The sequence below is a fragment of the Dipodomys merriami genome, unplaced genomic scaffold (assembly GCF_024711535.1).
Source record: "Dipodomys merriami isolate MVZ:Mamm:240054 unplaced genomic scaffold, mDipMer1.0.p SCAF_4, whole genome shotgun sequence".
NCBI classification, from domain to species: Eukaryota; Metazoa; Chordata; class Mammalia; order Rodentia; family Heteromyidae; genus Dipodomys; species Dipodomys merriami.
The window spans coordinates 28,672,683-28,696,837 of record NW_027205603.1 but is presented as its reverse complement, the minus strand read 5'-3'; the positions used below and the strand labels follow the sequence as shown (position 1 = coordinate 28,696,837).

The following is a 24,155-nucleotide window of genomic DNA, read 5'->3' as shown; positions in this document are numbered from 1 at the left end:
TCAGGTCACAGGCCAGGAAGGAAAGAGGAAGGGGCTAGCATCCCACTGGGGATCTTTCAGGGCATTTCCCCAATTATCTAAGACCTCCAAGTAGACTCCACCTCTAAAAACATTTACTACCTCCTAAAATTTAGATGAAGCTTTTAATACTTGATCCGTGAGCAACATTTAAGTTTCCAGCTATAGAAGCATTAGAAACACAAATTACATTTATTTAGAATACTGCATTCTATAGTAGTTGAAGAAGAGTTAGAAATTATTACGCTTAATTACATTTAGAATAACAATTCTTTTCCTAAAAGTTGTTTGTTAGAAACTTGTGTGTGCGCGTGCATGTGTGTGTGTGTGTGTGCATGTGTGTGTGTGTGTGTGTGTGTGTGTGTGCGCGCGCGTGCATGCGCGCACGTGCGCGCGCGCGCGCCTGTGCACCTGTGCACACTGGTCCCCCGGAGGGTGGAGCTCAGGACGTAGGTACTGTCCTTGAGCTTCTTTTGCTCAAATCTAGCTCTCTACCACTTCAGCCACAATTACACTTCCATCTTTTTTTGTAGTTTATTGGAGATAAAGAGTCTCATAAATTTTCCTGCCCAGACTGGCTTTGAACTGTGATCCTCAGATCTCAGCTTCTTAGTAGAAACTATTTAATGAAAACATGTTTGTAAAGAATTTCATTTTACTTTCTTCACCTTAAAAAAAGCATACATCCATCCATAGTTGGGTTCCCATGGCTCATGTCTGTTGTATCCTAGCTATTCAAGAGGCTGGAGCTGGAGGATTGAGGTTTGAAGCTAGCCTAAAATCTGACTATAAAATAATCACCAAATAGTAGGGCTGGAGGCATGTGCAAGTGAGCAAAGCCAGTGTGAGGCTCTGAGTTCAGACCCCAGCACCACCAGAAAAAAGAAAGCAAGCAAAGTTGATCATCTTCAAGCTTAGTTTGTAGACAAAATAAAGGTTATCTATGTTAATGGAACATACACTGAATGATTAGAGAAAAACCAATCAAATTCTACTATTGTATCTTTCTTTTCTGAACCTTTCTTTTCTTGAGAAAAAACAATCAAATTTTATATCTTTCAAAAACCTTTCTTCTTCTTCTTCTTCTTCTTCTTCTTCTTCTTCTTCTTCTTCTTCTTCTTCTTCTTCTTCTTCTTCTTCTTCTTCTTCTTCTTCTTCTTCTTCTTCTCCTTCTCCTTCTCCTTCTCCTTCTCCTTCTCCTTCTCCTTCTCCTTCTTCTTCTTCTTCCTCCTCCTCCTCCTGCTGTTCCTCCTCCTGCTCCTCCTCTTCTTTTTCTTCTTTGTCTGTTGTGGGGGCTGAACTCTGGGCCTGGGCACTGTCCCTCAGCTCTTCAGCTCAAGGCTAGCGCCCTACCACTTGAGCCACAGCACCACTTCTGGCTTTTTTTTTGCTTATGTGGTGCTGAGGAATCCAACCTAGGGCCTCATGCATGGGAGGCAAGCACTCTACTACCGAGCTACCTTCCCAGCCCCCTTCTTCTTTTTTTAAAATGCCAGTTCTGGGCCTTGAACTCAGGACCTAAGCACTGTCATTAAGTTTTTTGTTCAAGACTAGCACTCTACCACTGAGTCACAACTCCACTTCTGGCTTTTTGGTGGTTAATTGGCAATCAGTTTCAGAGACTTTCCTGCCTGGGTTGATTTTGAACTGCAATTCCCTGATCTCAGCCTCCAGAGAATACAGGATTATAGATTTACATAAGCAACCAGTGCCTATCTTATTTTGGGCTTTTCTCTGTAAATTCATTCCAAATGGATGTTATTACTGTAAGTAGAATTTTTGCTTCTATCTCAGTATATCTGAAAGCTATTAAGTTCTCAATTGTTTCATTGAGCTACTATTTACATACCATAACCTTTGCCTATTTAAAGTGTACAGTTGGTTTTAGTCTTATACTCACCGTGATACGCAGCCATCACCACTATCCAGAAATTTGCATGTCCCAAAAGAAGTCCACACCTGTTACCAGTTATTTCTTTCTACTTCTACCAGGCTCAGAAAAACACTAACCATCTATTTTTGGTTTCTTGATCTATCTACAGTGTCTATGATGCTTGCAATCTATGTTCTTTGGGGGCTGATATCATTCCATTTTGACATAATGCTTTTCTTTTGTCCAGGTTGTGTGTAGTATATGTCAGTACTTCAGTCCTTTGTCCAGCTGAAAATTATATGGTATGAATAAACCAAATTTTGTTTATCCATCAATGGAAAGACATTTGCATTTTATTATTATTAGTTTTTGGTTGCATGTATCATGTTGCTATGTAAGTTTGCATGAGTATATATTTTCAGTTCCCTTACGTAAATACTTAGGAACTGCTGGAGTATTTTGTAACTTTATCTTCAGTAGAGTTAGTATAACCCCTGTATTTTATTTATTTATTTGCTTGTTTGTTTATTTCTGCTGTTCCTGGGACTTGAACTCCCAGGCCCTGAGGCCAGGGAGCTGTCCCAGAGCTTCTGTGCTCAATGTTAGTGTTCTACCACTAGAGCCACATTTCCACTTCCAGCTTTTGTTGTTGTTGTTGTTATTACTTAGTGTCTCACAGGCTTTACTGCCCGGGTTGGCTTCAAATTGTGATTCTCAGATATTAGCCTCCTGAGTCACTAGGATTACAGGTATAAGCCAACAGATCCAGGCACCCAGCCAATAGCCCCTCTTGCTCTTTCTGTATCTTTTGTGCTGGTCCTAGGGTTTGAACTAAGGGCCTGGGCACTGTCCCTGAGCTGTCACAGAGTTTTTTAGCTCATGGATAGCACTCATGGCTATCACTTGAGCCACAGCTGCTTCCAGCTTTTTTGTGTGGTCAATAGACTTTCTGTCTTGGGTTGGCTTTGAACTGAGAGCCTCAGCTCTCAGTCTCCTAAATAGCTAGGATTACAAGCAGGAGCCAGAAAGACAACTATTTTTATGTTAATTTTATATTCTTCTTTACTGAATTCTTTTATGTTTGTGTTAATTCTAGCCCCAGATTCTCTGGATATTTCCAGGTATTTTCTCACTATCTGTAATTTAACCAATTTCAGTTCCTAGGCTCTGGGGCTAGGAATGTGGCTTTGTGGTAGAGTGCTTGCCTAGCATGCACAAAGCCCTGGATTCGATTCCTCAGCACCACATAAACAGGAAAAGCTGGAAGGTGCTGTGGCTCAAGTGGTTGAGTGCTAGCCTTGAGCAAAAGAGGCTCAGGGACAGTGCTCTGGCCTTGAGTTCAAGCCCCAGGACTGGCAAAACAAAAACAAAAACAATTCCTAGGCCTCTAATTGTCTTCTCTTGTTTAACTGCATTGAGTGATACTTAAAATATATGTTAAGTAGTAGTGGAGACTGTGGATATTCTTGGCTTATTCTTAACTGCAGGGGAAAAGCTTTCAGTAGCTTATCAATATTATCAAATATTGTTCCTAGTTGTAGGAATCTCTGATAAATCTCAAAAAGTATTCTGGAAAAAGAATCAAGGAAATTAAGCTATCTTCCCCTGATGAGAAAGTGATCTTTGGACTATTATTTTTTTCAAAAATGAACTTATGAAAGAAATACTTTTTGTGAAACTTGAATGTGCTTTCACATAAAGGCCCACCCCCTCTAAATGAACATTTATGATGGATGATATGAATTGTGTTTACCTTGTCATTACTACTGCATTAATCTATTCCTTTTTATTTTGTTTTCCCTTAACACCTTTTGCCCCATTTTAGAAAAGTATTTTATATTACTTTTTTTTTTTAACACATCTGCTATATGAATTTCAGTGTGTGTGTGTGTGTGTGTGTGTGTGTGTGTGTAGCTGAATTTTTCTTTAAAGGTAAACTCATTAAAAATGCAGGAATTCTTTTGACCTGTTTCTTTTATTATAGCTAGGCTAAAAAGTTTCAATAAATAATGGTTTCTGAAAAAAATGAAACTAAACCAAACCAAAAAGTCTTGAGAAGCATGGGGTGGCATCCTCTCTGCATGGGTGTCAGTAATGCCTGGCTTCCTGGGTTTCTTTTGTAAGGGGTCACATCACTGCACCATGGGGAAGAGAAAGCAGAGAGGAAAATGAATTGTGAGTTTCACACAAGATTCCAGAAAGAACCAGATGCTCAACCATGAATTAAATAATGCAAAATTTATTTGAGCTTTGACATTTTCCATCTCATTACATTTAAATAGAAATATTTTAAGAAAAGGAAACCTGTGTATTTGTTTACTGGGGGCTATTATAGTTCAGAAATGTTCTTTCTATAAGGAAGACACGGGTTAGACTTTTTTGTTTGTTTTGTGGTGGCACCACTTCAGCTCCAGCTCTACTTCTGGCTTTTTGACAGTTAATTGGTGATAAATGTCTCACAAACTTTCCTGGACAGACTGGCTTCAAACCTGAGATCCTCAGATCTCAGCTTCTTGAGTAGCTAGGAACATAGGCCTGAGCTACCAGCACCCAGAAACATTTTTCGAACTTCACATAACAATGAATCTATACTGTTATTTGGGCTGTAACTGCTTTTTTCCCCCTGTAGCACATGAGTGTAGACAGGAATGCTATTGTTCAGTAAACACACTGAGATACCATCCTCCATTCTGGTATATGTGAACTGTCCAGCCATGTTCATTTTTTTCCTCACTCAAAATAATGCTGTAGTGGATAATCTTAGGTACATTTCCTTTAGAGCAGAGATCAAGAGGCTTTATTTAGAGAGGTGTGTTATTAGCTTTCCTTTCTGTAATCTTTGCCAGTAGAAGCTCAAGTAGATTGTCTTTGCTGTTACACTTCAATAGCTTGCTTTTACCTCTTGAAGTTCTTCATAAAAACTTTAAGTGCACTGTAACTATCTTGCTGAGTAGGTCTTGCATTTTCATTCTATTTAATTAACTAATTTATTTATGTTAGCAATATTGGGGTTTGAGCTCAAGTCTTTGCTTGCCTAGACAGGGGCTCTGCAACCTGAGCCATAACTCCTTTATTTATCTTTTTATTTATCGTTTCGTGTGTGTGTGTGTGTGTGTGTGTGTGTGTGTGTGTGTGTGTGTTTAATTGGAGATAAGAGTCTTATGGACTTTCCTTCCCTGAACTGGCTTTGAACCATGATCTTCAGATCTTAGCTTCCTGAATATCTAAAATGCCTTTTATAAAAGATTTTGTCTTTTCTTTTCCTCCCTCTCTCCTCCCTTCCTTCCTTCCTTCCTTCCTTCTGCCCTTCCTTCCTTCCTCCCTCCCCCACTTTTTGCCAGTCCTACGGCTTGAATTCAGGGCCTGAGCACTGTCCCCGAGCCTCCTCGTGCCCAAGAGGAGGGCACTATACTACTTGAGCCACAGCACTACTTCCAGCATTTTCTGAATAGAAAAGTCGAAACCTGAGCTGGCTTCGAACCGTGATCCTCAGATCTCAGTTTCTCCAATAGCTAGGATTACAGTTTTGAGCCACCAGTGCCCACCTGTGTTTTCTTTTCTTTTTTGGGGGGAGGGGTCCGGTTGTGGGGCTTGAATTCTGGGCCTGGGCGCTGTCCCTCAGCTCTTCAGCTCAAGGCTAGCACTCTACCACTTGAGCCACAGTGCCACTTTGGCTTTTTCTTTTTGCTTATGTGGCACTGAGGAATGGAACCCAGGGCCTCATGCATGCAAGGCAAGCGCTCTACCACTGAGCCACTTTCCCAGCCCCTGTGTTTTCTTTTAAGAAGACTTCTTCCCCTCTGTATAATACCTTAATAATAATAAATTATATATATTTTTAAAAGTCATTCTTCCCAACACCAAGATCATTAAGATATAATCCTATGTTTTTCTCTTGGCCTTCAAGCCATCCAGAATTTATCTTGAAGTTTTCTGTTTTGTTTTTACTTTGTTTTTATACTGGGGCCTCCTTATGTCACCCAGGGGTGGTCTCTCTTGTTTTTTTTTTTCTTAAAGCAATGACTATGGGCCTTCCTATAAGAAATAAAATAGACTATTTTTAGATTTTGCTCTCCATTTTAAGCATATCTATTGGTTTTCCTTTATTTAAAAAACCAAAATAATAAACAAAAACAATAGAACATAAAAGCTAGGCTTCTTCAACCTAAACTTAATTGGTCTTAAATCCAAATCTGCCATAAAGCCTTCAGACCCAAGGGGGAGCCTTTCTACCCATTTCTGCCTTGCTTCTGCCTTGTTCTTTGGTTGTTCAGCTTAAGGCTAGTTTGATTCTAAGTATCTGAACTGAAGTTCCTTGAGAACTAAACAGATGCAGTATATTACAGGATATCCATATATGTGTGTGTGTGTATATATATATATATATATATATATACACACACACACACACATATATACATATACCCATACATGCATATATATGGATATATAATGCTATGTATATATATATATGTATATGGAATTGCTTTTCAAAAGCTGCTTAGTGGATTAATGGTAGCTGCTAGAGTGCCAGTCTTACCATGAACAGCTACAGCAGCAGCACCAGCAGAAGCAGCAGGCATTAGATCCCCGACTCCCCACTCCAGGCTGGCCTGATCCAGATCCCAGTGGGTCCTGCACAGAGGATGTCTGCCGCTTCTGCATCTCGGAGCGTTCGGATCCCATAGGCTGCTGCAGGGGAAGGAAAACAGGGTGGGGGTACGTGAGGTGGGATATGGCATGAGGTGGGTAGAGTTAGGAAGACATCAATCCAGACATTCATTTGTTTAGTTCAATGAGAAGATGCCATTTGGCTAGGTGCAGGCCGTTGTTGCTAAGTTTAGTAAAATTTTGTGCTTGGACTCTTACAGTCCATTAATTTAGCAGACACTTACTTAATGGCTAAACTTGTCAAAGACGATCAATTCCAGGAATAAAATATCCAAGTGACACACTTAGGAGCACACAGTTTAGTAAAGGTATGAGATAACTGACATACCCTGAGACTCGGGGATGGTTCCCAGGGGTCCCGCTGGACTTGAACTCAAGGGTTGATATGCCAGGTGGTAATAGGTGATAACTAGGGAGGCTACAGTACAGAAAGGAAGCCATATACAAAAAAGGGCTGTCAGCTTCTCAGCTGGCGCGTGCCTGTAATCCTAGCTACTCAGGAGGCTAAGATCTGAGGATCACAGTTCAAAGCCAACCACAGCAGGAAAGGCCGAGAGACTCTTATCTCCAATAGACCACCAAAAAAACCTAGAAGTGGTGCTGTGGCTCAAGTGGTACAGCACCTTGAGCTGAAGAGCTGAGGGCAGCACCCAGGCCCAGAGTTCAAGCCATACTCAGTCTTTTCTTTTCCTACTGTTTCACTGTTGTTTCATCTTAGCTTGTTTTATTGTTTATTTATTTATTTTTATTCCAGAATTTTTATTAAGGCAGCATGATGGTCCTGGGTCACCAGCTAGAACCTTGTGGCCTTAGGAAAGACCACCGTGGATGGGGCTTGCCTCCTCCTCCAGGGTCCCCTGCATCCTCCCACTGGAGGCCAGAGGGAGTGGGGTGTGTGGCCCCCATCCCAGACTGTAGCAGCTCCTGGGCCACAAAGATCCTCTAGCTGGTAGCAGAAGGAAAGCAATCACCAGAGTTACTACCACTTACAGGGTACAGGCCCCACTGTACCCTTATAGTTGTGCTCCATACAGTTAATAAATTAAAATGACCTCATCCTTCAGCACCAAACCCTCACTCAAGCTGAGTGGAAAGCAAAGCAAAGAGAGATCTGTTTCTTGGTTCTTACCCTCTTACCAAGGCCTAGGCCCTTCCCTCTAGGAGTAGCTGGGGGCACGGATTATATAAGGGGCCTCCAAATTGCTAAGGGAAGCCATCTCAACTACATTCCCCCTCATGTCAATCAGGATACTTGAAAGACCCCAATCCAAATGCAATAACTCTAGAGGGGGCAACACTTTCAGAAGGCAGTGGGGCATTTTGGCAGTTAAGAACATGAGAGCCCCCAAAGAGGGTGGGGGCGGGGTGCTCAAAAGGGAATGCTGGTATGTGGATTTTACCTATTCAATTTTGTTGACCAATCAGGCCCAGCTGCATTTAGTCCAGGCAAGAGCTGAGCTGGTCAGGGGTGGGAGGAAGAGGGGCTGGCTGGCCATGCAGGCATCATGGCCACCCAGGTCCCTTAGTGCACTGCCAGGATAGGCAGGGCCTGGCCCCTTAGGCTTTGTGAAGGGCGAGGAGGAGCCCCCTCTAGCTTCAGATGTGATGTGGATTGTTCTAGAAGCAGGGAAGGAATGGCAGTTCCCCCTCCTCTGCTTGTGGCTCCTGGGGGGCGGGGGCTGTCCTGGGCTAGAGGTGGATGGTGGTGACATCTGTCGGTATGCTGGTCTGCCTGGGCCCTTGGCTGCTGGAGCCACGTGGGGGCTTTGGGTGCTGGGCTGGGGGTGGGCTGGGAGGCTTCCCTGAGGCTCTCCCTATGCTCAGCTTCAACGTGCTTCTGGTGGCCCGCATTTCAGTGCCTGAAATGCCAGCCAGCAGGTCGGTGAGCTCATCCCTGGACAAGGAGCAGAGGTCCAGGCCTTGCACTGCTGCCCAATGCTGCCCGTCACAACCATGGATGGCTGATACATGGCAAAGGTGTGATCTGTAGCACAAAGGGCCAAAAAAGTCCAAGCATGCTTTTTGACCAAGGCCTGTCCGTCAGTGGGCAGAGACAGTTGCATAATCAGGCCCAGGAAATCATGAGCGATCACAGCACTCAGGTCCCACTTGAGCTTCCCCAGGACCAGCACCCCCCATTCCCGCAACTGCCAGGCAGCCACAGCTTGGTCAGTGTAGAGGCACAGTTTCTCGATGGTCAGGAGTGTGGTATCCCGCAGCTTAGAGGCCAGCAACAGGCAGATGACCCAAGGAGTGACAACTATGCCTTTCGGGTAGGACTCAGGATAGCTAGCAATCCAGGTAGTTCATGGCCACGGGGAAGACTTCTGGCCGTACTGCTCCTCATATACTCCCAGCATCCAATATGCTAGCATCTTCTGCATCTGCGGCTTGAGCTCCCTCTGCATGCACTGGAAATAGGAGGCCTGGGGCAGGTAATGCTCCTCCAGACGGAGCAGGCTCTGCAGGACACGCTGGTCCCCGAGCACCCACGATTCAGGTCCAGGTGCCCTCACAGCACAGTATCTGCATACTCCGCTGGGCGAGAATAATGAGAGATCGGGAAGATGGGTGGACGGGTGGGCCAGTGCGAAGAGCCAGTGGTGCGGCCGGGTCTAGAGCTGGTACTGCTTCCCTCTTGTTTTATTTTGTTTGTAGTAGTGAGATTTGAATTCAGGGTCTGCCCTATACTTCCTGGGCCGTGCACGTTTCCAGCTTTGCTTTTTTGTTAATTATTTTCTTTGTTTTCTTTCTTTCTTTCTTTTTCTTTCTCTTTTTTCTTTCCTTCCTCTTTCCTTCCTTCCTTCCTTCCTACCTTCCTTCCTACCTTCCTTCCTTCCTTCCTTTCTTTCTTTCTTTCTTTCTTTCTTTCTTTCTTTCTTTCTTTCTTTCTTTCTTTTTCTTTCTTTCCTCTTTCTTTCTTTATCCTTCCTTCCTTCCTTCCTCCCTTCTTTCCTTCCTTCCTTCCTTCCTTCCTTCTTTCCTTCCCTTTTTTTGTCAGCCATGGGGCTTGAACTCTGGGTTTGGGTGCTGTCCCTGTGCTCTTCAGCTCAAGGCGAGCACTACTTGAGCCACAGCACCACTTCTGGTTTTCTAGTGGTTTATTGGAGATAAGAGTCTCGTGGACTTTCCTGCCTGGGCTGGCTTTGAACCATGATCCTCAGATCTCGGCCTCCTTAGTAGTTAGGATTACAGGACTGAGCCACCAGTGCCAGGCTAAAACAGTTACATTTTTCTTAATTTCTTTCTTTCTTTCTTTCTTTCTTTCTTTCTTTCTTTCTTTCTTTCTTTCTTTCTTTCTTTCTTTCTTTCTTTCTTTCTTTCTTTCTTTCTTTCTTTCTTTCTTTGTCGGTTGGTCGTGGGGCTTGAACTCTGAGCCTGAGCGCTGTCCCTCAGCTCTTCAGTTCAAGGCTAACATTCTACCACTTGAGCCACAGCACCACTTTCTCTTTCTTTCTTTTTTGACATTCCTGGGGCTTGAGCTCAGGCCCTGGGTACTGTCTCTGAGCTTCTTTTGCTCAAGGCTAGCACTCTATCACTTGAGTGACAGTGCCACTTCTGGCCTTTTCTGTTTATGTGGTACTGAGGAATTGAACCCAGGGCTTCATGCATGGTAGGCAAGCACTCTACCACTGAGCCACTCCACTGCCCAACCCAGGCTATTCTTGAACCACAGTCCTTTCACCCTGAGTCTCCTGAGTAGCTCGGATTACTGGCATAAGCCAAGGCATCTGGTCACCACATTTAAAAAAAATTAGCATCAACCAGTTGTAGAAGGGTGGTTCATTCTGACACGTATATCCGTGCATTCAATGTACCTTGATCCACTCATCCTGTCTGTCAATCTTCTTCATCCTCTCTTCCCCTTCTCAATCCAACATCCACATTTTCACACGTGTATAGACTACAGGAACTGCAGAGGAGGAGGTCCTGGAGCCCCAGGTCTGAGCCAGACTCAGTATATTCAAATCTTTACTAGCTGCATTACCTCAAAGCAGGCCCTAAACTCCCTACAACAAAGCACTAAGAACATAAACTGCTTCATAGAAATGGCTCAGTTCTTCCAGAGTTGTCTACCTGAACCTGCCCTGCCATCAAATGGACTGGCTCCTCAGAGGAGGAGGTGAAGCCATCAGACTCTGTCCTTTCCACTCAGGACTAGAAGAGTGTAAAATAATGAGATGACAAAAGCAACACAAGAAAGAGCATCTGCTATCTCTTTTTACTTTTGGTGCTATTTTGAAATTTCTTTTTGGTACCAGAGTTTGAACTCAAGACTTTGTGCTTGTTAGGCAGGAGCTCTATTATGAAGCCATGTTTCCAGGCCACATTATTGAGTTCTAATGAAGCTAATTGCAAATTAATATCAAATATACATTAAATAACCAATTTAATTAGGACTTTGGGATTGAATGCTAGATGTATTGTTCTATTTTTTTCTCCCATTTACTTACATGTTCATTCATTTATGTCTTTTTTGAGTTATATGTGAAACACTTTAATGAGCATATACCACATAGCTTTAGGTCATGTGTACCCTTAGAGAGGAATTTTTTTTCATCTCTTTTAGACAAAGATTTACGAGTTAACAAGAAACCTTAAAAAATCTAGGTATATTATATATATATATATATATATATATATATATGTAATATAAACTATATATATATGATATGTAATATATATACACTTAAACTTTTTTTCTTTTACTAGAGGCACTAACGTTTCTGCTGCTTGAGTCATAACCTCCCTCTACTGCATGTTTCTTTTTTTTTTTTTTCTATTCAAAGGCAATTTATTTCAAAGTAAATGCTACTCTATATGGTACAATTCAATTCATGTTTCTTTTTTTTTGTCAGTCATAGGGCTTGAACTCAGGTTCTAGCATTGTCCTTGAGCTCTTTTGCTCAAGGCTAGGGCTCTACCACTTTGAGCCACAATGCCACTTCTAGTTTTCCAGGGCTAATTGGGACAATAGTCTCACAGACTTTCCTGCCCAGGCTGGCTTTGAACTGCAATCCTTCTATCTCAGTGACACAAGTGCTTAGCAATGATTTAAGGAATGGAGTCTTGCTCTGTTCCCCTCAGTACACAGGCTCAGTCTTCCTGCCTAGGTCTCCCAAGTAGCTAGGACTACAGTACAGACCACATCCCTTGGTATATTCCAATTTTATTATATGTTTTTATTTTTATTTTTATTTTTTGGGTCCGGTCGTGGGGCCTGAACTCTGGGCCTGGGTGCTGTCCCTCAGCTCTTCAGCTCAAGGCTAGCGCTCTACCACTTGAGCCACAGCGCCACTTCCGTTTTTTTTCTTTTTGCTTATGTGGTGCTGAGGAATTGAACTCTACCACTGAGCCACCTTCCCAGCCCCTATTATATGTTTTTAATATTGGGTAGGATAAGTTCCCTCCATTTCCTAAAAAAGTTTTTGTTTTAGAGATAGGGACTATTCTTGCCCATTTATTCATTTGTTTTGCTTTTTCCAAGTTACATTTTGAAGTCAGCTTGTGAAGGCCCCCAAATAATCATGTTGGTATTTGGGTAGAACTACAATTAATTTAGTCTTATTTCTGAGGAATGGTTTAATTCTGGGTTTAATTAGCCTAGCATGTAAGCTTCAAGACAGCGTGAGACCCATGAAGAACTTCCTATCCCTTCCTCCCCAGTGGCAAAAGTGCTACTCATGGTGCCAGGGTTCCTGAACAGCTTCTTGGTCAAAAGGTGAAGGCAGACATTTACCCAACTCCTTGCCATGTTGTATGGGCACCACAGTAATGTGGCTAATAAGGAAGGCACAAAGTCCTAAGCCCCTTTAGTGCCCCTGGGGGCCAGTGATCCCAGGTGTCATGTTCTCACCTCCCTGCATTTTCATGGGAAGAAGACAGACCATGGTCTGTTTCACTCTAAGACATTCAGGCACAGGAAAAGCCAGCATGAACTCCAAACAAAGATGTTTTGAACAAAACATTCTCCAGGTAATTGTTTTTCCTTCTTTCTTCCCTTTTTTTCTTTAACTTCCCCCATCCTATTCTCCTTCCTCCCTCCCTCGCTTCCTTCCTTCCTTCCTTCCTTCCTTCCTTCCCTCCTTCCTTCCTTCCTTCCTTCCCTCCTTCCTTCTTTCCTTCCTTCCCTCCTTCCTTCTTTCCTTCCTTCCCTCCTTCCTCCCTTCCTTCCTTTCTCTGTCTCTCTCTTTCTCTCTCTCTCTTTCTTCCTCTCTCTCTCCCACCCACCCCTCCCTTTCTTGACCGGGTCTCAGAAGGTAATTAACTTAAACCTGATCCTTCTGCCTCCCCTTGTGCATGCTAGGATTACAGGTGTGTCCCACTGTTCCCAGTATGCTTTCTAGGTTGATGTACCTCCTTGATGTTTGAGTTCTTCCTCAACCCTTTTCTACTGGTTATTTTCTAGAGAAGATCTTACAAACTTAGACTGCCTTCCTGCTCTGGGTTTCCCAGATAGTTTGGATAATATCAACAGCTGGCTTAGTAATTATTATTTTCTAATAGGTATTCATACAACTTATTTCATTAAAAAAATCTCAGTTTCTTTCCAGAAGCAGAAGGATTGTAACATGGACTGTCCGAAGGTTTCATGAAATGACTATTTTAATATCTAGAGCAATGGGCCTTCCCAATCAGCATGTAAAATGCCTATTCATTTAGATCCTTTACATATAGCTTAGGAGTTTTCTTCAAATAGGTCATACACACTTTTATTTATTTTTTATTTTGTCGGTCATGGGGTTTGAACTCTGGGCCTGAGCATGTCCCTTAGCTCTTCAGCTCAAGGCAAGTACTCTACCACTTGAGCCAAAGCACCACTTCCGGTTTTCTGGTGGTTTATTGGAGATAAGAGTCTCAAGGACTTTCCTGCCTGGGCTGGCTTTGGACCACAATCCTCAGATCTCAGCCTCCTGAGTAGCTAGGATCTACAGGCGTGAGCCACTGGTGCCCGGCATGGTCATACACACTTTCTCTTAAACGGTTTTTAGATCAATGTTTCTTTAATCATAAATGACATCTCTTTTCCTTTCTGTGTTTTTAAAATAATTTCTTTGGAGTATAAGAAAGCTACAGACACTATATTGAATTATAGTTCTAGTAGTCTGTCTGGTGTTCTAAATTTTCTAGCTAGAAGATTATATTGTCTATAAATAATTGCTACCTATTTCTTTCTTTTCTTTTTTTTTTGTCAGTCATGTGGCTTGAACTCTGGGCCTGGGCACTGTCCCTCAGCTCTTCAGCTCAAGGCTAATGCTCTACCACTTGAGCTACAACACCACTTCTGGTTTTCTGGTGGTTAATTGAAGATCAGAGTCTCACAGACTTTCCTGTCCAGGCTGGCTTTGAACCATGATCCCCAGATCTCAGCCTCCTGAGTAGCTAGGATACAGGCGTGAGCTACCAGTGCCCAGCCCTATTTCCTTCAAAAGTGTAAACATCTGTCCACATCCTGGTCTTAATATCATTAGCAAGAAGTTGGGTGAATACGGAAAAGTGGAACTACTATTCAACATCTTTGACTTCTTTATGACTTTCTTTAATTAGAACATTGACAATGCCAGTATGTATAATAGGTGCTGGAGCTTTCTGGAAGAAAGCTTCACAAACAAAAAGACTTTTCTCCTACCACTTCCATTACATAAAAACAGATCTGCTAGCTAGTTTGTGTGTGTATAGTGTGTGTGTTCCCAGAACCTTGCACATGCTAAATATGTATACTACCACTGAGCTAAAATCTCAGCCATAAGTTAACATAGTTTGTGTACATACATCTATTTCTTTGTAAATACCTGAAAAAATCTTGATATATTGAGTAAATCCTATTCAGCCCCACCTCCAATACTGAGGGATCAAACTCAAGAGTGTTGAACTCTCACTTGGCTTCTTGTTCATGTCTGTTGCTCCATTGCCTGAGCCATGCCTCTAGTCTGGCCTTTTGCTGGTTAGTTGGAGACAGAGTCTCATGGATTTTTCTACCTGAGGTAGCCTTGAACCATGATCCTCTACATCTCACCCTTATTAGTAGCTGAGCCACTGGTACCTGGTTATAGTGAGTAAAATCTTAAAGAATATCCTAAGTTTGCTCAGGACTAATACAGCCTTCAGAAAACAAAAGAAAAATCCATACATTAAGAAAAAACAGGCCAGTGTTGGTGGCTCATACCTGTAATCCTAACTACTCAGGAGGTTGAGATCTGTGGATCATGGTTTGAGGCCAGCCTGGGCAGGAAAGTCTGTGACACTCTTATCTCCAGTTAACCACCAAAAATCCTCAAGTGTCACGGTGGCTCAAAGTGATAGAGTGCTAGCCTTGAGTGGAAAAAGCTCAGGGACAGTGTCCAGGCCTTGAGTTCAAACCCCATAACTGAAAAAGAAAGAAAGAAAAGAAAAAAATACATTTTTGAGGTTTGAGGAATAGATAATGAAATGCACATGTTTAAAGTGTATGATCTGATATTCAATAAGTATGTATCTATGAAGTTATCACCACAATTGAGTTGAAGAACAACACATCATCCCCTCCCCCTCCCACCTACTCCATCCTACCTTGGGAAATATCCATTGATTTGCATTTTCTTATATAACTGGAATCATATAACTCCTGTGTGAATAGATTTATATATTTCTAGTTTTCACTAAAAAGGTAAAATATATGATATTGTCTTATTTTGAACATGAAACTTTAAAAAATTCAGATCAAAGGAGAGAATTAGTGAAGTGCATTACTGAGACTGCTTTCAAACTTACTGCACTGTATACAGTGGCAATGCATTTCTGTACTTTGTTCTTCCATACTAAATTGTGATGCTGTCACTTGTTGGTATTCAGTTGAATTAATGAATAATTTTTTTCTCACTTGTAATCTGTCATGCTTTTCTCTCTCAGTGTTCTGTGATTTGGTTTTTGCAGTTTTGATTTGGTCTCATGATCTCTTTAATTTTCCCTATGTGTCATTATCATTTCGTATATAGTTTCTCAAAATACTTACAAATGGTTTAGCAATTTTGACATCTTAAATAAGTTAAAGCTCCTATTAGTGAGGGTTCAGAAGCTGGATGTGGTGGCCCAAACCTGTAATCCTAGCTATTTGGGACATAGAGATACAGTAATCTCAGTAGAGGTCAGTCCACTCTAAAGGGGCTGGTAGAACACCTGCAAGTGCAAGGCCCTGAATTCAACTGCAAACAAAAAGTTCAGATAAAAATTTGTTCCCATAAGTACTTTCTAACAACCTATTACCACTCTCAACTTTTAAATTAATGGGCCAGGCTGTCACTCAGTTCATGCTGAAGTGTTTGGAGCTGAGCTGTTGAGAAATCAGAGAACCAAAGGAGAAACTGAAGTATTGATAGACCACCAACTTTCAAATGAAGGCAAATACCAGGCCAGTAGATGAAGGGCTTGCTTACATATGCGCACAGGACCCTGGATTTCAATCCAACACCATAAAATAAAATAAAAATAAAAAGCAAATTGTGCTAACTGTTGATGTTATGTGATTAACACATAAGCATATAAAATATATTATTTTCTCTATAATGTAAGTATATTTGGAAACTTCCTTAGTAAAGTTTCTTAAATCAATAATTCAACTTGATTTTTTACAATCTGTTGAGATTAGCACATGAGTTTCCTCCTTTAAACAGTGAAGTAAATCATATTCTTGCATTTCTTACTGTTGAGTCACACTTATTTTAATAAGAAACTCTTTTTAGGTCTAACAGCTATTCTTTCAGTGTGCTACTGAATTCGATTTGGTGACATTTACAAGTTTTAAAATCTAACTACCTACCGCCTATCTATCTACCCACTCTCTTATCTACCTACCTACTCTTATCCCTACAAGGGAATTATTCTTTCCCTGAAAATTGGTAGAATGTGCCTGTAAAATGACTAGATTCTTTTAGCTTATTGACTATGTTTTCAATATCTCTTTTGATTTCTGTTCTTTTCATACTTTTTTCTTTTTTTGAATCGTGTGTGTGTGTGTGTGTGTGTGTGTGTGTGTTTGGGGGTGGGGCAGTACCGGGTTTAAAGGCATGGCTTTGTGTTCTTTCAACCACTTGCTTGCTTGACTGGTGCTCTGACACATGCCTTCACCCTGGCTTTCTGCCAGTTAATTTGGAGATGGAGTCTTAAGCAATTTTTTTTTTGTCCAGACTAGCTTCTTCAAACCACAATCCTCTGAATGACAGTCTCCTGAAGAGCTAGGCTTACAGGCATGAGCCAATGATGCTTAAAGTCATCTAGTTTTCATACTAATTATAACTTACTGTTATTAATCATAATTGGCAGAACAAGTTACATTATTGCATGCTTATTTAAGAGACAAATATGTAGTTGCTTTGGAGATGCATAGTGTCATCACAAGTAGCAGAAAATAAATGTCTTAAATATAGTAGGTAGTCAATATAAAGTTTAGTAATATTTATTAAATAAATCCTACCTGTTTACAATATTTTAAAATATGCCACTGGTGTGCCATTAATTCAGCCAGTCTTTTCAGACATTGATCTATGGTCTGATCAGTTAAACTAGCCTCATACATCTTTTCCTTTTCCTTTTCCTTTGTCCTATCTGGGGAAGAGCTCTAAACATCTCATTTCTATGTTTTATTTTTCAACACAAGATCCATGCTACATGATATTGCTGGTCTAGTCCTCTTGTGGTAAGTGTTTGAGAGAGAATTCAGGGCCCCATTTCACTGTCTATTAGGAAATCTCAAGCATGTCACATCCCTCAGCATTTAGGTACTGGCTGCCTTTGCCTGCCAGTCCTGAGGCTGAGAATTTAGATAGATATAAAATCAATGTTGGCAATCTCAGATGCTTTGCTTTATAATTTATGGCACTGTAAAAGCAGCCTGAGGAAATGAGATTAATTCAAGTTGATAGCTATTGAGTGTTTCCGATTTTAATTAAGAGATAATCTTGTTCAAACTTGGTTCTTCCAAATTCCCAGGAACCCAGTGTTTAAGGCAGTTCAAAGTTCAACTAAAAGCAAGACAAACTTTTAATCTTGATTGCAATCTTTTAGTAATATAGAATTGAAAGCAGTAGCTAGTTAGGAAAACATTTAGACTAACTGTAATTCACTCAGAACTTATTTCATTCCCACCCACCCCCTCTCTTTTTTCAGTCGTGAGGCTTGAACTCTGGGCCTGGGTGCTGTTCCTGAGCTCTTCAGCTCAAGGCTAGTGCTCTACCACTTTGAGCCACAGCGCCACTTCTAGTTATTTCATTTTCTGAAGCACTTAAACTTACTGGAAAGATTCCATTAATATCTGTTTATTATTTCCAAATTCTGGAGATAGCCATTATTTAATTACACACTGGATTATGATGAAACATCAAGTATTGTGTGTAGGGAGAAATTTCATCTCTTAATGCCTATGACCCAAGTTCTTCTCTCATGAGCATATAAATCAAAAAGGAAATCCCAATGAAAGAAAACCAAGAACCTAAAAAAGACAGAAATTCAAAACCACCCTCGAAGAACCTTAGAGACAGGGAGCTTCCAATAGGCAACTGCATAGAGCAACTTACAAGGGTAAACCAGAATGAAAGGAAACTTAAAAAGTCAAATTCCCTTGGAGGAGACTGGATGCATTTTATAGTCCTATAGTACTTTTGCTTTAACTTATCTTGGCTATTGAGATGTTTATCTTTGGAAAATACTTCTAGGTATATCGTGGGTTGCCTAGACAACCAGGCCTCCTTTAATTCTTTGTCTGAATGAAGTACTCCTCAGAGTATTCACCAGTACTCTCTTTGTTGCCTGCTTTATTTAGACACTGACTTTTAACATGTATCAAAGAAAATTTGTAGGAGGCCTTTGGTTTGGACTGAGCTGTACCAGAAATAGCAGACCAAAGCAAACTAGAATGACTCTTATGGAGGTTCTGTCCCACTAAGAAAAACTAAGTAATCTAGCTAGTCTTCTGAGAAGACCAGAGATGGAAAGATCTAGCTTAAGAAGCTCTTTCTGTGTTATCTTTCACAAGGAAAGTAATAAGTAACTTTGACATAATCATCCTACTTTTTGTACTCATTTCAGTTCCTCATCCTTTTTTTCCATCTATAAAGCCATCTCCCCCTGTTTAGGTCCTAGTAACACTGATTCTTACATAGAAGGAGGTATTGCACAATTCTTGAATTCAGATCTTGAAACTAAATCTGTTGTAACTCTGTCTTGTGACACATTATACCAAGTTATAACATCATTTTGTTATCTGATTCTTCATCCATTTTCTTGCTTGCATTGTAAACCCTACTACAGGCTTTACCATTTCTCTATCCAAACCCTCTCTCCTATTTCTACTCCTGGCTCCTGTGTTTTCTTGATTTATCCCACTTATCACTTTCTGTCCAGAAAGTTGTACAATTTTACAGATACACTAAAAACTATAAGTTTGAAGTGTTTGAATCCAAATTGAAGTTGGTCTGGAAACTCTGGCCAAAGTGAGTTGATGATGGTGGGTAGATTCAGTGAGATTCTATTTTGACCATGCACTTTGTTTAAGTAAAGGCAAAAACAAATATCAAAAATCTAAAAACATAAGGATGAGCTCAAGACCAAGGTTTAAGTATACCTCCCAAACAGAAAGGCAAGGAAAAGGTCAGTAAATAGATGGAGTGGAAGTTGTAGACCACTGATCAGTTCATGTAACAGGAACAGGAAATTATAATCCATAAGGTAAAAAAGACTAAAGTCGATTCAGGCTAAATGAGAAACAGAATTGCATTCACTGTTTTAAAAGTAAAAATGAGGCAGGTTCCTTTGGCTCAAGCCTGTAATCCTAGCTCGTCTAACTGTAACCCCTCTGTACAATATCTTTACAATAAGAAATATATTAAAAATCAATGGCTTCTCTGTATGCCAATAGTGAGAAGAGTGTGGCTGAAATCAGGAAAGCAACTCCTTTTGTAGTAGCCCTACCAAAAAAAAAAACAAAAACTAAGAGTTAACTAAAAAAGTGAAGGACCTCTATGATAAAAAAAACTTTAAAAACCTGAGAAAGGAAATTAAAGCAGATCTAAGGAAGTGGAAAAACTTCCCATGCTCCTGGATTGGGAGGATTAACATCATGAAAATGGCAATCCTGCCAAAGTTTATCTACAAATTCAATGCAATACCTATCAATATCCCAACCTCATTCTTCAATGAAATAGAAGAAGCAATCCAAAAATTCATATGGAAAAATAAAAGACTCCAAATAGCAAAAACAATCCTTTGCAGAAAGAACAGTGCTGGAGGAATATCAATACCAAATTTCAAACTCTACTACAAAGCGATAGTAATAAAAACAGCTTGGTAATGGCATAAGAACAGACCTGAGGATCAATGGAATAGAATTGAAGACCCAGAAATGAACTCACAGCCCTACAGCCACCTAATCTTCAATAAGGGAGCTAAAAAAATAGAATGGAAGAAAGACAGCCTCTCAGTAAATGGTGCTGGCAAAATTGGTTATTCACCTGTAGAAAACTAAAGCTAGACTCTTGTATATCATTCTGCACCAGAATCAATTCCAAATGAATCAAAGACCTCGGAGTCAAAGCAGACACCCTGAAAACATTACAGGGAGGAATAGGAGAAACTCAAGGGCTCCTTGGCACAGGCAGAAATTTTCTTAATAAAGACCTAGAAACAGAACAAATCAAAGATAGTTTGGAAAATAGATTGCATGAAACTGCAGAGTTTCTGCATGACAAAGGACATAGCTAGCAAGATCAATAGAAAGCCCACAGATTGGGAGAAGATCTTCACTAGTCATACAACAGACAAGGGTCTCATATCTAAAATATACTTAGAAATCAAAAAATTAAATCCCCCAACAACAAATCCTCAAAGAAACAACCTCCCAATTAATAAGTGGTCTAAAGACTTAAAGAGAGAATTCTCTGAAGAGGTAATAAGAATGGCTAATAGACACATGAAGAAATGCTCAACTTCTCTAGCCGGAAAAGAAATGCAAATCAAAACAACATTGAGATTCCACCTCACCCCAGTTAGAATGGCTATAATCAAGAGATCTAATAACAACAGATGCTGGAGGGGATGTGGACAGAAGGGAACCCTACTGCATTGTTGGTGGGAGTGTAAACTTGTTCAACCACTCTAGAAAGCAGTATGGAGGTTCCTCAAAAGACTCCACATAGAGCTCCCCTATGACCCAGTAATACTACGTTTGGGCATTTACCCAAATGATCACAAACAAGGCCATACTAAAGCTACCAGCACAACTATGTTTATTGCAGGATTATTTACCATAACTAAGATATGGAACCAACCCAGATGAATGGATCAAGAAAATGTGATATATAGATATAGATATATAGATATAGATATAAAATGGAATTCTATGTCTCCATCAGAGAGAACGATACCACCCATTTGTTAGGAAATGAAAAGACTTGGAAAAATTTATATTATGTGAAGTAAGTTGGGCCCAAAGGAACATAGTCCCATGGTTTACCTTATTTGCAATAACTAATATATGTCTAGGACAAGCAGAAAAAGTCAAAAGCTATGTACATATGACCATATAAGATGGTGCTAAGTGAAATGAACCCAAGATAGGGACACGAGGTTTTATCTTTGTTACTGTTGTTTTTAATGTACTTATAATGTACTGTGTAATTTTTTTCTTTTGTATGCTAATCCCTGTATTCACTAGATTTGATTCTGGTGCCCTGCATCTTGTGTATACATTTTTCTAATTTGGGGAGGGGAAGGGAAATAACAAAATGCTGAAATAAGGATACAGGTTGACCCACTGTAACAATGAGATGTACAAGATACTATGCAGGTGGGGAGGGAAGGGACGGTAGGGGAAATCAAAGGAGGGGGTAACAATGTTTGATAGGAAATGTACTCATTGCCTTTAACTGTAACCCCTCTGTTCAGTATCTTTACAATAAGAAATATATATTAATAAAAGAAAAAAAGAAAGAATGGCTGTAAAATTTCCCAACTGGATCTCATCTACGTAAGTACAATCAACTGTAAGTAGAAAAACAGAGAAATCTACTCTCAGACATATCGTCAAAATGTTTAAAAATATAAAGAGATTAAAGTAGTAGAAAAAATAGGTTAGCATGAACAATAGCAAGATTAATAGCTGACTTTTTGCATAAACAAGAGAACAAGAAGCAGTTAGGCAACATATTCAAAATGCTATAAGAAAGAAACTGTTAAACAAGATTCTTATATTCAGCAGAGCAATCTTTAAAAAAGGAAGGCAAACTATATTTGCAGGTAAGTTAAAACGGGAGAAAATTTGTTGCAAACCGAGCTCTCTTTACAAGACATACTGAAGGAAGAATTCAAAGGAAGTGATACTAGACAGTGAATCTCAGAGAAGAGAGGAGAGAGAGAGAGAGAGAGAGAGAGAGAGAGAGAGAGAGAGAGAGAGAGAGAGAGAGAGAGAGAGAGAGAGAGAGAGAGAGAGAGAGAGAGAGAGCGCAAGGGAGTGTGTGCTCCAGTAAATGTGATTATCTAAGTAAAAATGAAAGACAGCATGATGACATGTTTTACTTCTACTTGATTTGAAAAGCAGTCGCACAAACTAACATATAAAAAGATGTTACATTCGACAATAATAACAGAGAGGAAGAAGGCAGAAATAAAGTTTTAGTGCAATATGGAAATGGTAACAGAAAGGAATTCAAATTCCCAGAAAGAGAGGAAGAAAATTAGAAGTAATGAATAATATTTTTAAATGGAACTATATCTATGCATCTTTACCTATATTTCTTTTCTTAGCCTCTTTAAAAGATATATAAAAAGCAATACTTATATATAACAATGTATTTCTGAATTTGTAACATACTTAATATACATATCAATAACTATAGCAAAAAATAAAAATAGGAGGGAAGACAGCTTATACAAGAAGTGAAGTTTTTAAGTTAGTACACACCTGAAGTTGATTCTGATGTACAAACGATGTGTATTATAAACCCAATAAAGGACATTAAAAAATTAGATGGAAAACATTAAAAAAGGAAAAAGGAAGGAAGGAAGGAAAATAGATCTTGCTGGGTGTCTGGTCTAAGCATGTACCTTAGCTTCAGGAGGCTGAGGTCCATGGCTCCTGGTTGGAAGCCAGCCCAGGCACAAAAGTCCATGAGACTCTAATCTCCAATTAACCACCAAAAATTCCGAAGTAGAACTGTAACTCAGGCAGTAGAGCACTACCACTGAGCACTCCACTAGCCCTGAGTTCAAGCCCCATGACTAGCATACACACACACAAACACACACACACACACACACCATATATATATATATATATATATATATATATATATATATATTTGCCTTTAGGTTTTATGGGTCACCTTTACTTTTTGTTAACTGTGCATTTAATTAATTTTTCAGTTTGTGTCCATTATCCCTTCCCATCTACTTTCTCTAAAGCTACTTTGTACTAAAGTCTTAGTCTATTTAATTTCTGTCATTACTGTTTTCTAATAAATTCATTTAGGGCTATATATTCTTGTACAATTACTGCTTGAATCCAATGTATTTTTGACATATAGCACCATTTTTAGTTCCAAATAGCTCAGATCTATTTTCAGCCCAGTTCCAATACCTCAGATCTAATTTCAGCTCAGATCTCTTTTATGTAAAGATTTTAGAAGTTTATTTTTTATTTCTTGCCTGACCTGACAAGTTTATTTATTTTTTACAGTGTGATTAGAAAATGAGGCCTATACTTTTTCAACACTCCCAAGTGTTGAGATTTCTCTGAAGTCTTATTTGATAGTTTTTCCTTTTCTAGAGTGTTACATAAATGAAATCATACAGAATCTAGGCTTTTGAGTTTAGCATCTTTCACTTAATATAATGCTTTTAAAATTCAACTATGTTCTTGCTACACTGTTCCTCTGTATTGTGGATGATATTCAATTAAAAGGCTATATCTGTTTATCCAGGCACCTGCTAGTGGTCATTTGGTTTATTTCCTGATTTTGTGGGGGTTGGTGGTGGTGGTATTTGTGTATATAATTACTAACAAGGCTATAAATATTGTACAGAGATTTCTTTGGGGGTGAAAGTTTTCATTTCTTTTGGGCAAAAATACTAGATCATAAGGTAAGTGCACACTTACTGATTTTATTAGAAAATTCCAAGCTACCTGTCAAAGTAGCTGTATCTTTTTTCCATTTGCAGAAGCAAGGAATTAATGTTTCAGTTACTCCACATCCTTGTGATCAGCTGACATTGTCAGGTTTGTCTCTCACCCCAGCTATTCTACTATGTTTAAGTGATAGTTCATGGTTCATTTGCATTGTGTTTTTATATTTTTGCCTGCTTTACATAAACCTTCTTTGATAAAGGGTCCTAATAAAATCTTTTTGGCACATAGCTTGTAGCAAAAGTCTCTTTTAGTATCAGTTTTCTGCTGTGGCTGGTGCTTAGGCCATCTGTGATTCCCTCCATGTCTCTAACAATGTGTTGCTTGGTTCTGTTTTATAGAAGAGTTCAATAATATCCTGTGAATTATTCGAAAACTCAGTGTTTCTCCTCATGACTCAGTGCATCCTAACCTGACATACCTGGGAATTTACTCAGATGTATC

The 24,155-nt window shown here is 39.9% G+C and overlaps 1 protein-coding gene and 1 pseudogene across 2 annotated transcripts in view; both read right to left on the bottom strand.

The window, feature by feature from the left end:
• Positions 1 to 24,155, bottom strand: part of Rgs20 (regulator of G protein signaling 20) — a 95,660-nt gene that overhangs the window by 13,801 nt on the left and 57,704 nt on the right. For both annotated transcript variants that reach the window (XM_069990719.1, XM_069990720.1), the window contains exon 3: positions 6,432 to 6,583. In XM_069990719.1, the coding sequence (XP_069846820.1) occupies positions 6,432 to 6,583 (152 nt within the window). The remainder of the gene's footprint in view (positions 1 to 6,431; positions 6,584 to 24,155) is intronic.
• Positions 8,252 to 9,094, bottom strand: LOC138806233 (G1/S-specific cyclin-D3 pseudogene; annotated as a pseudogene).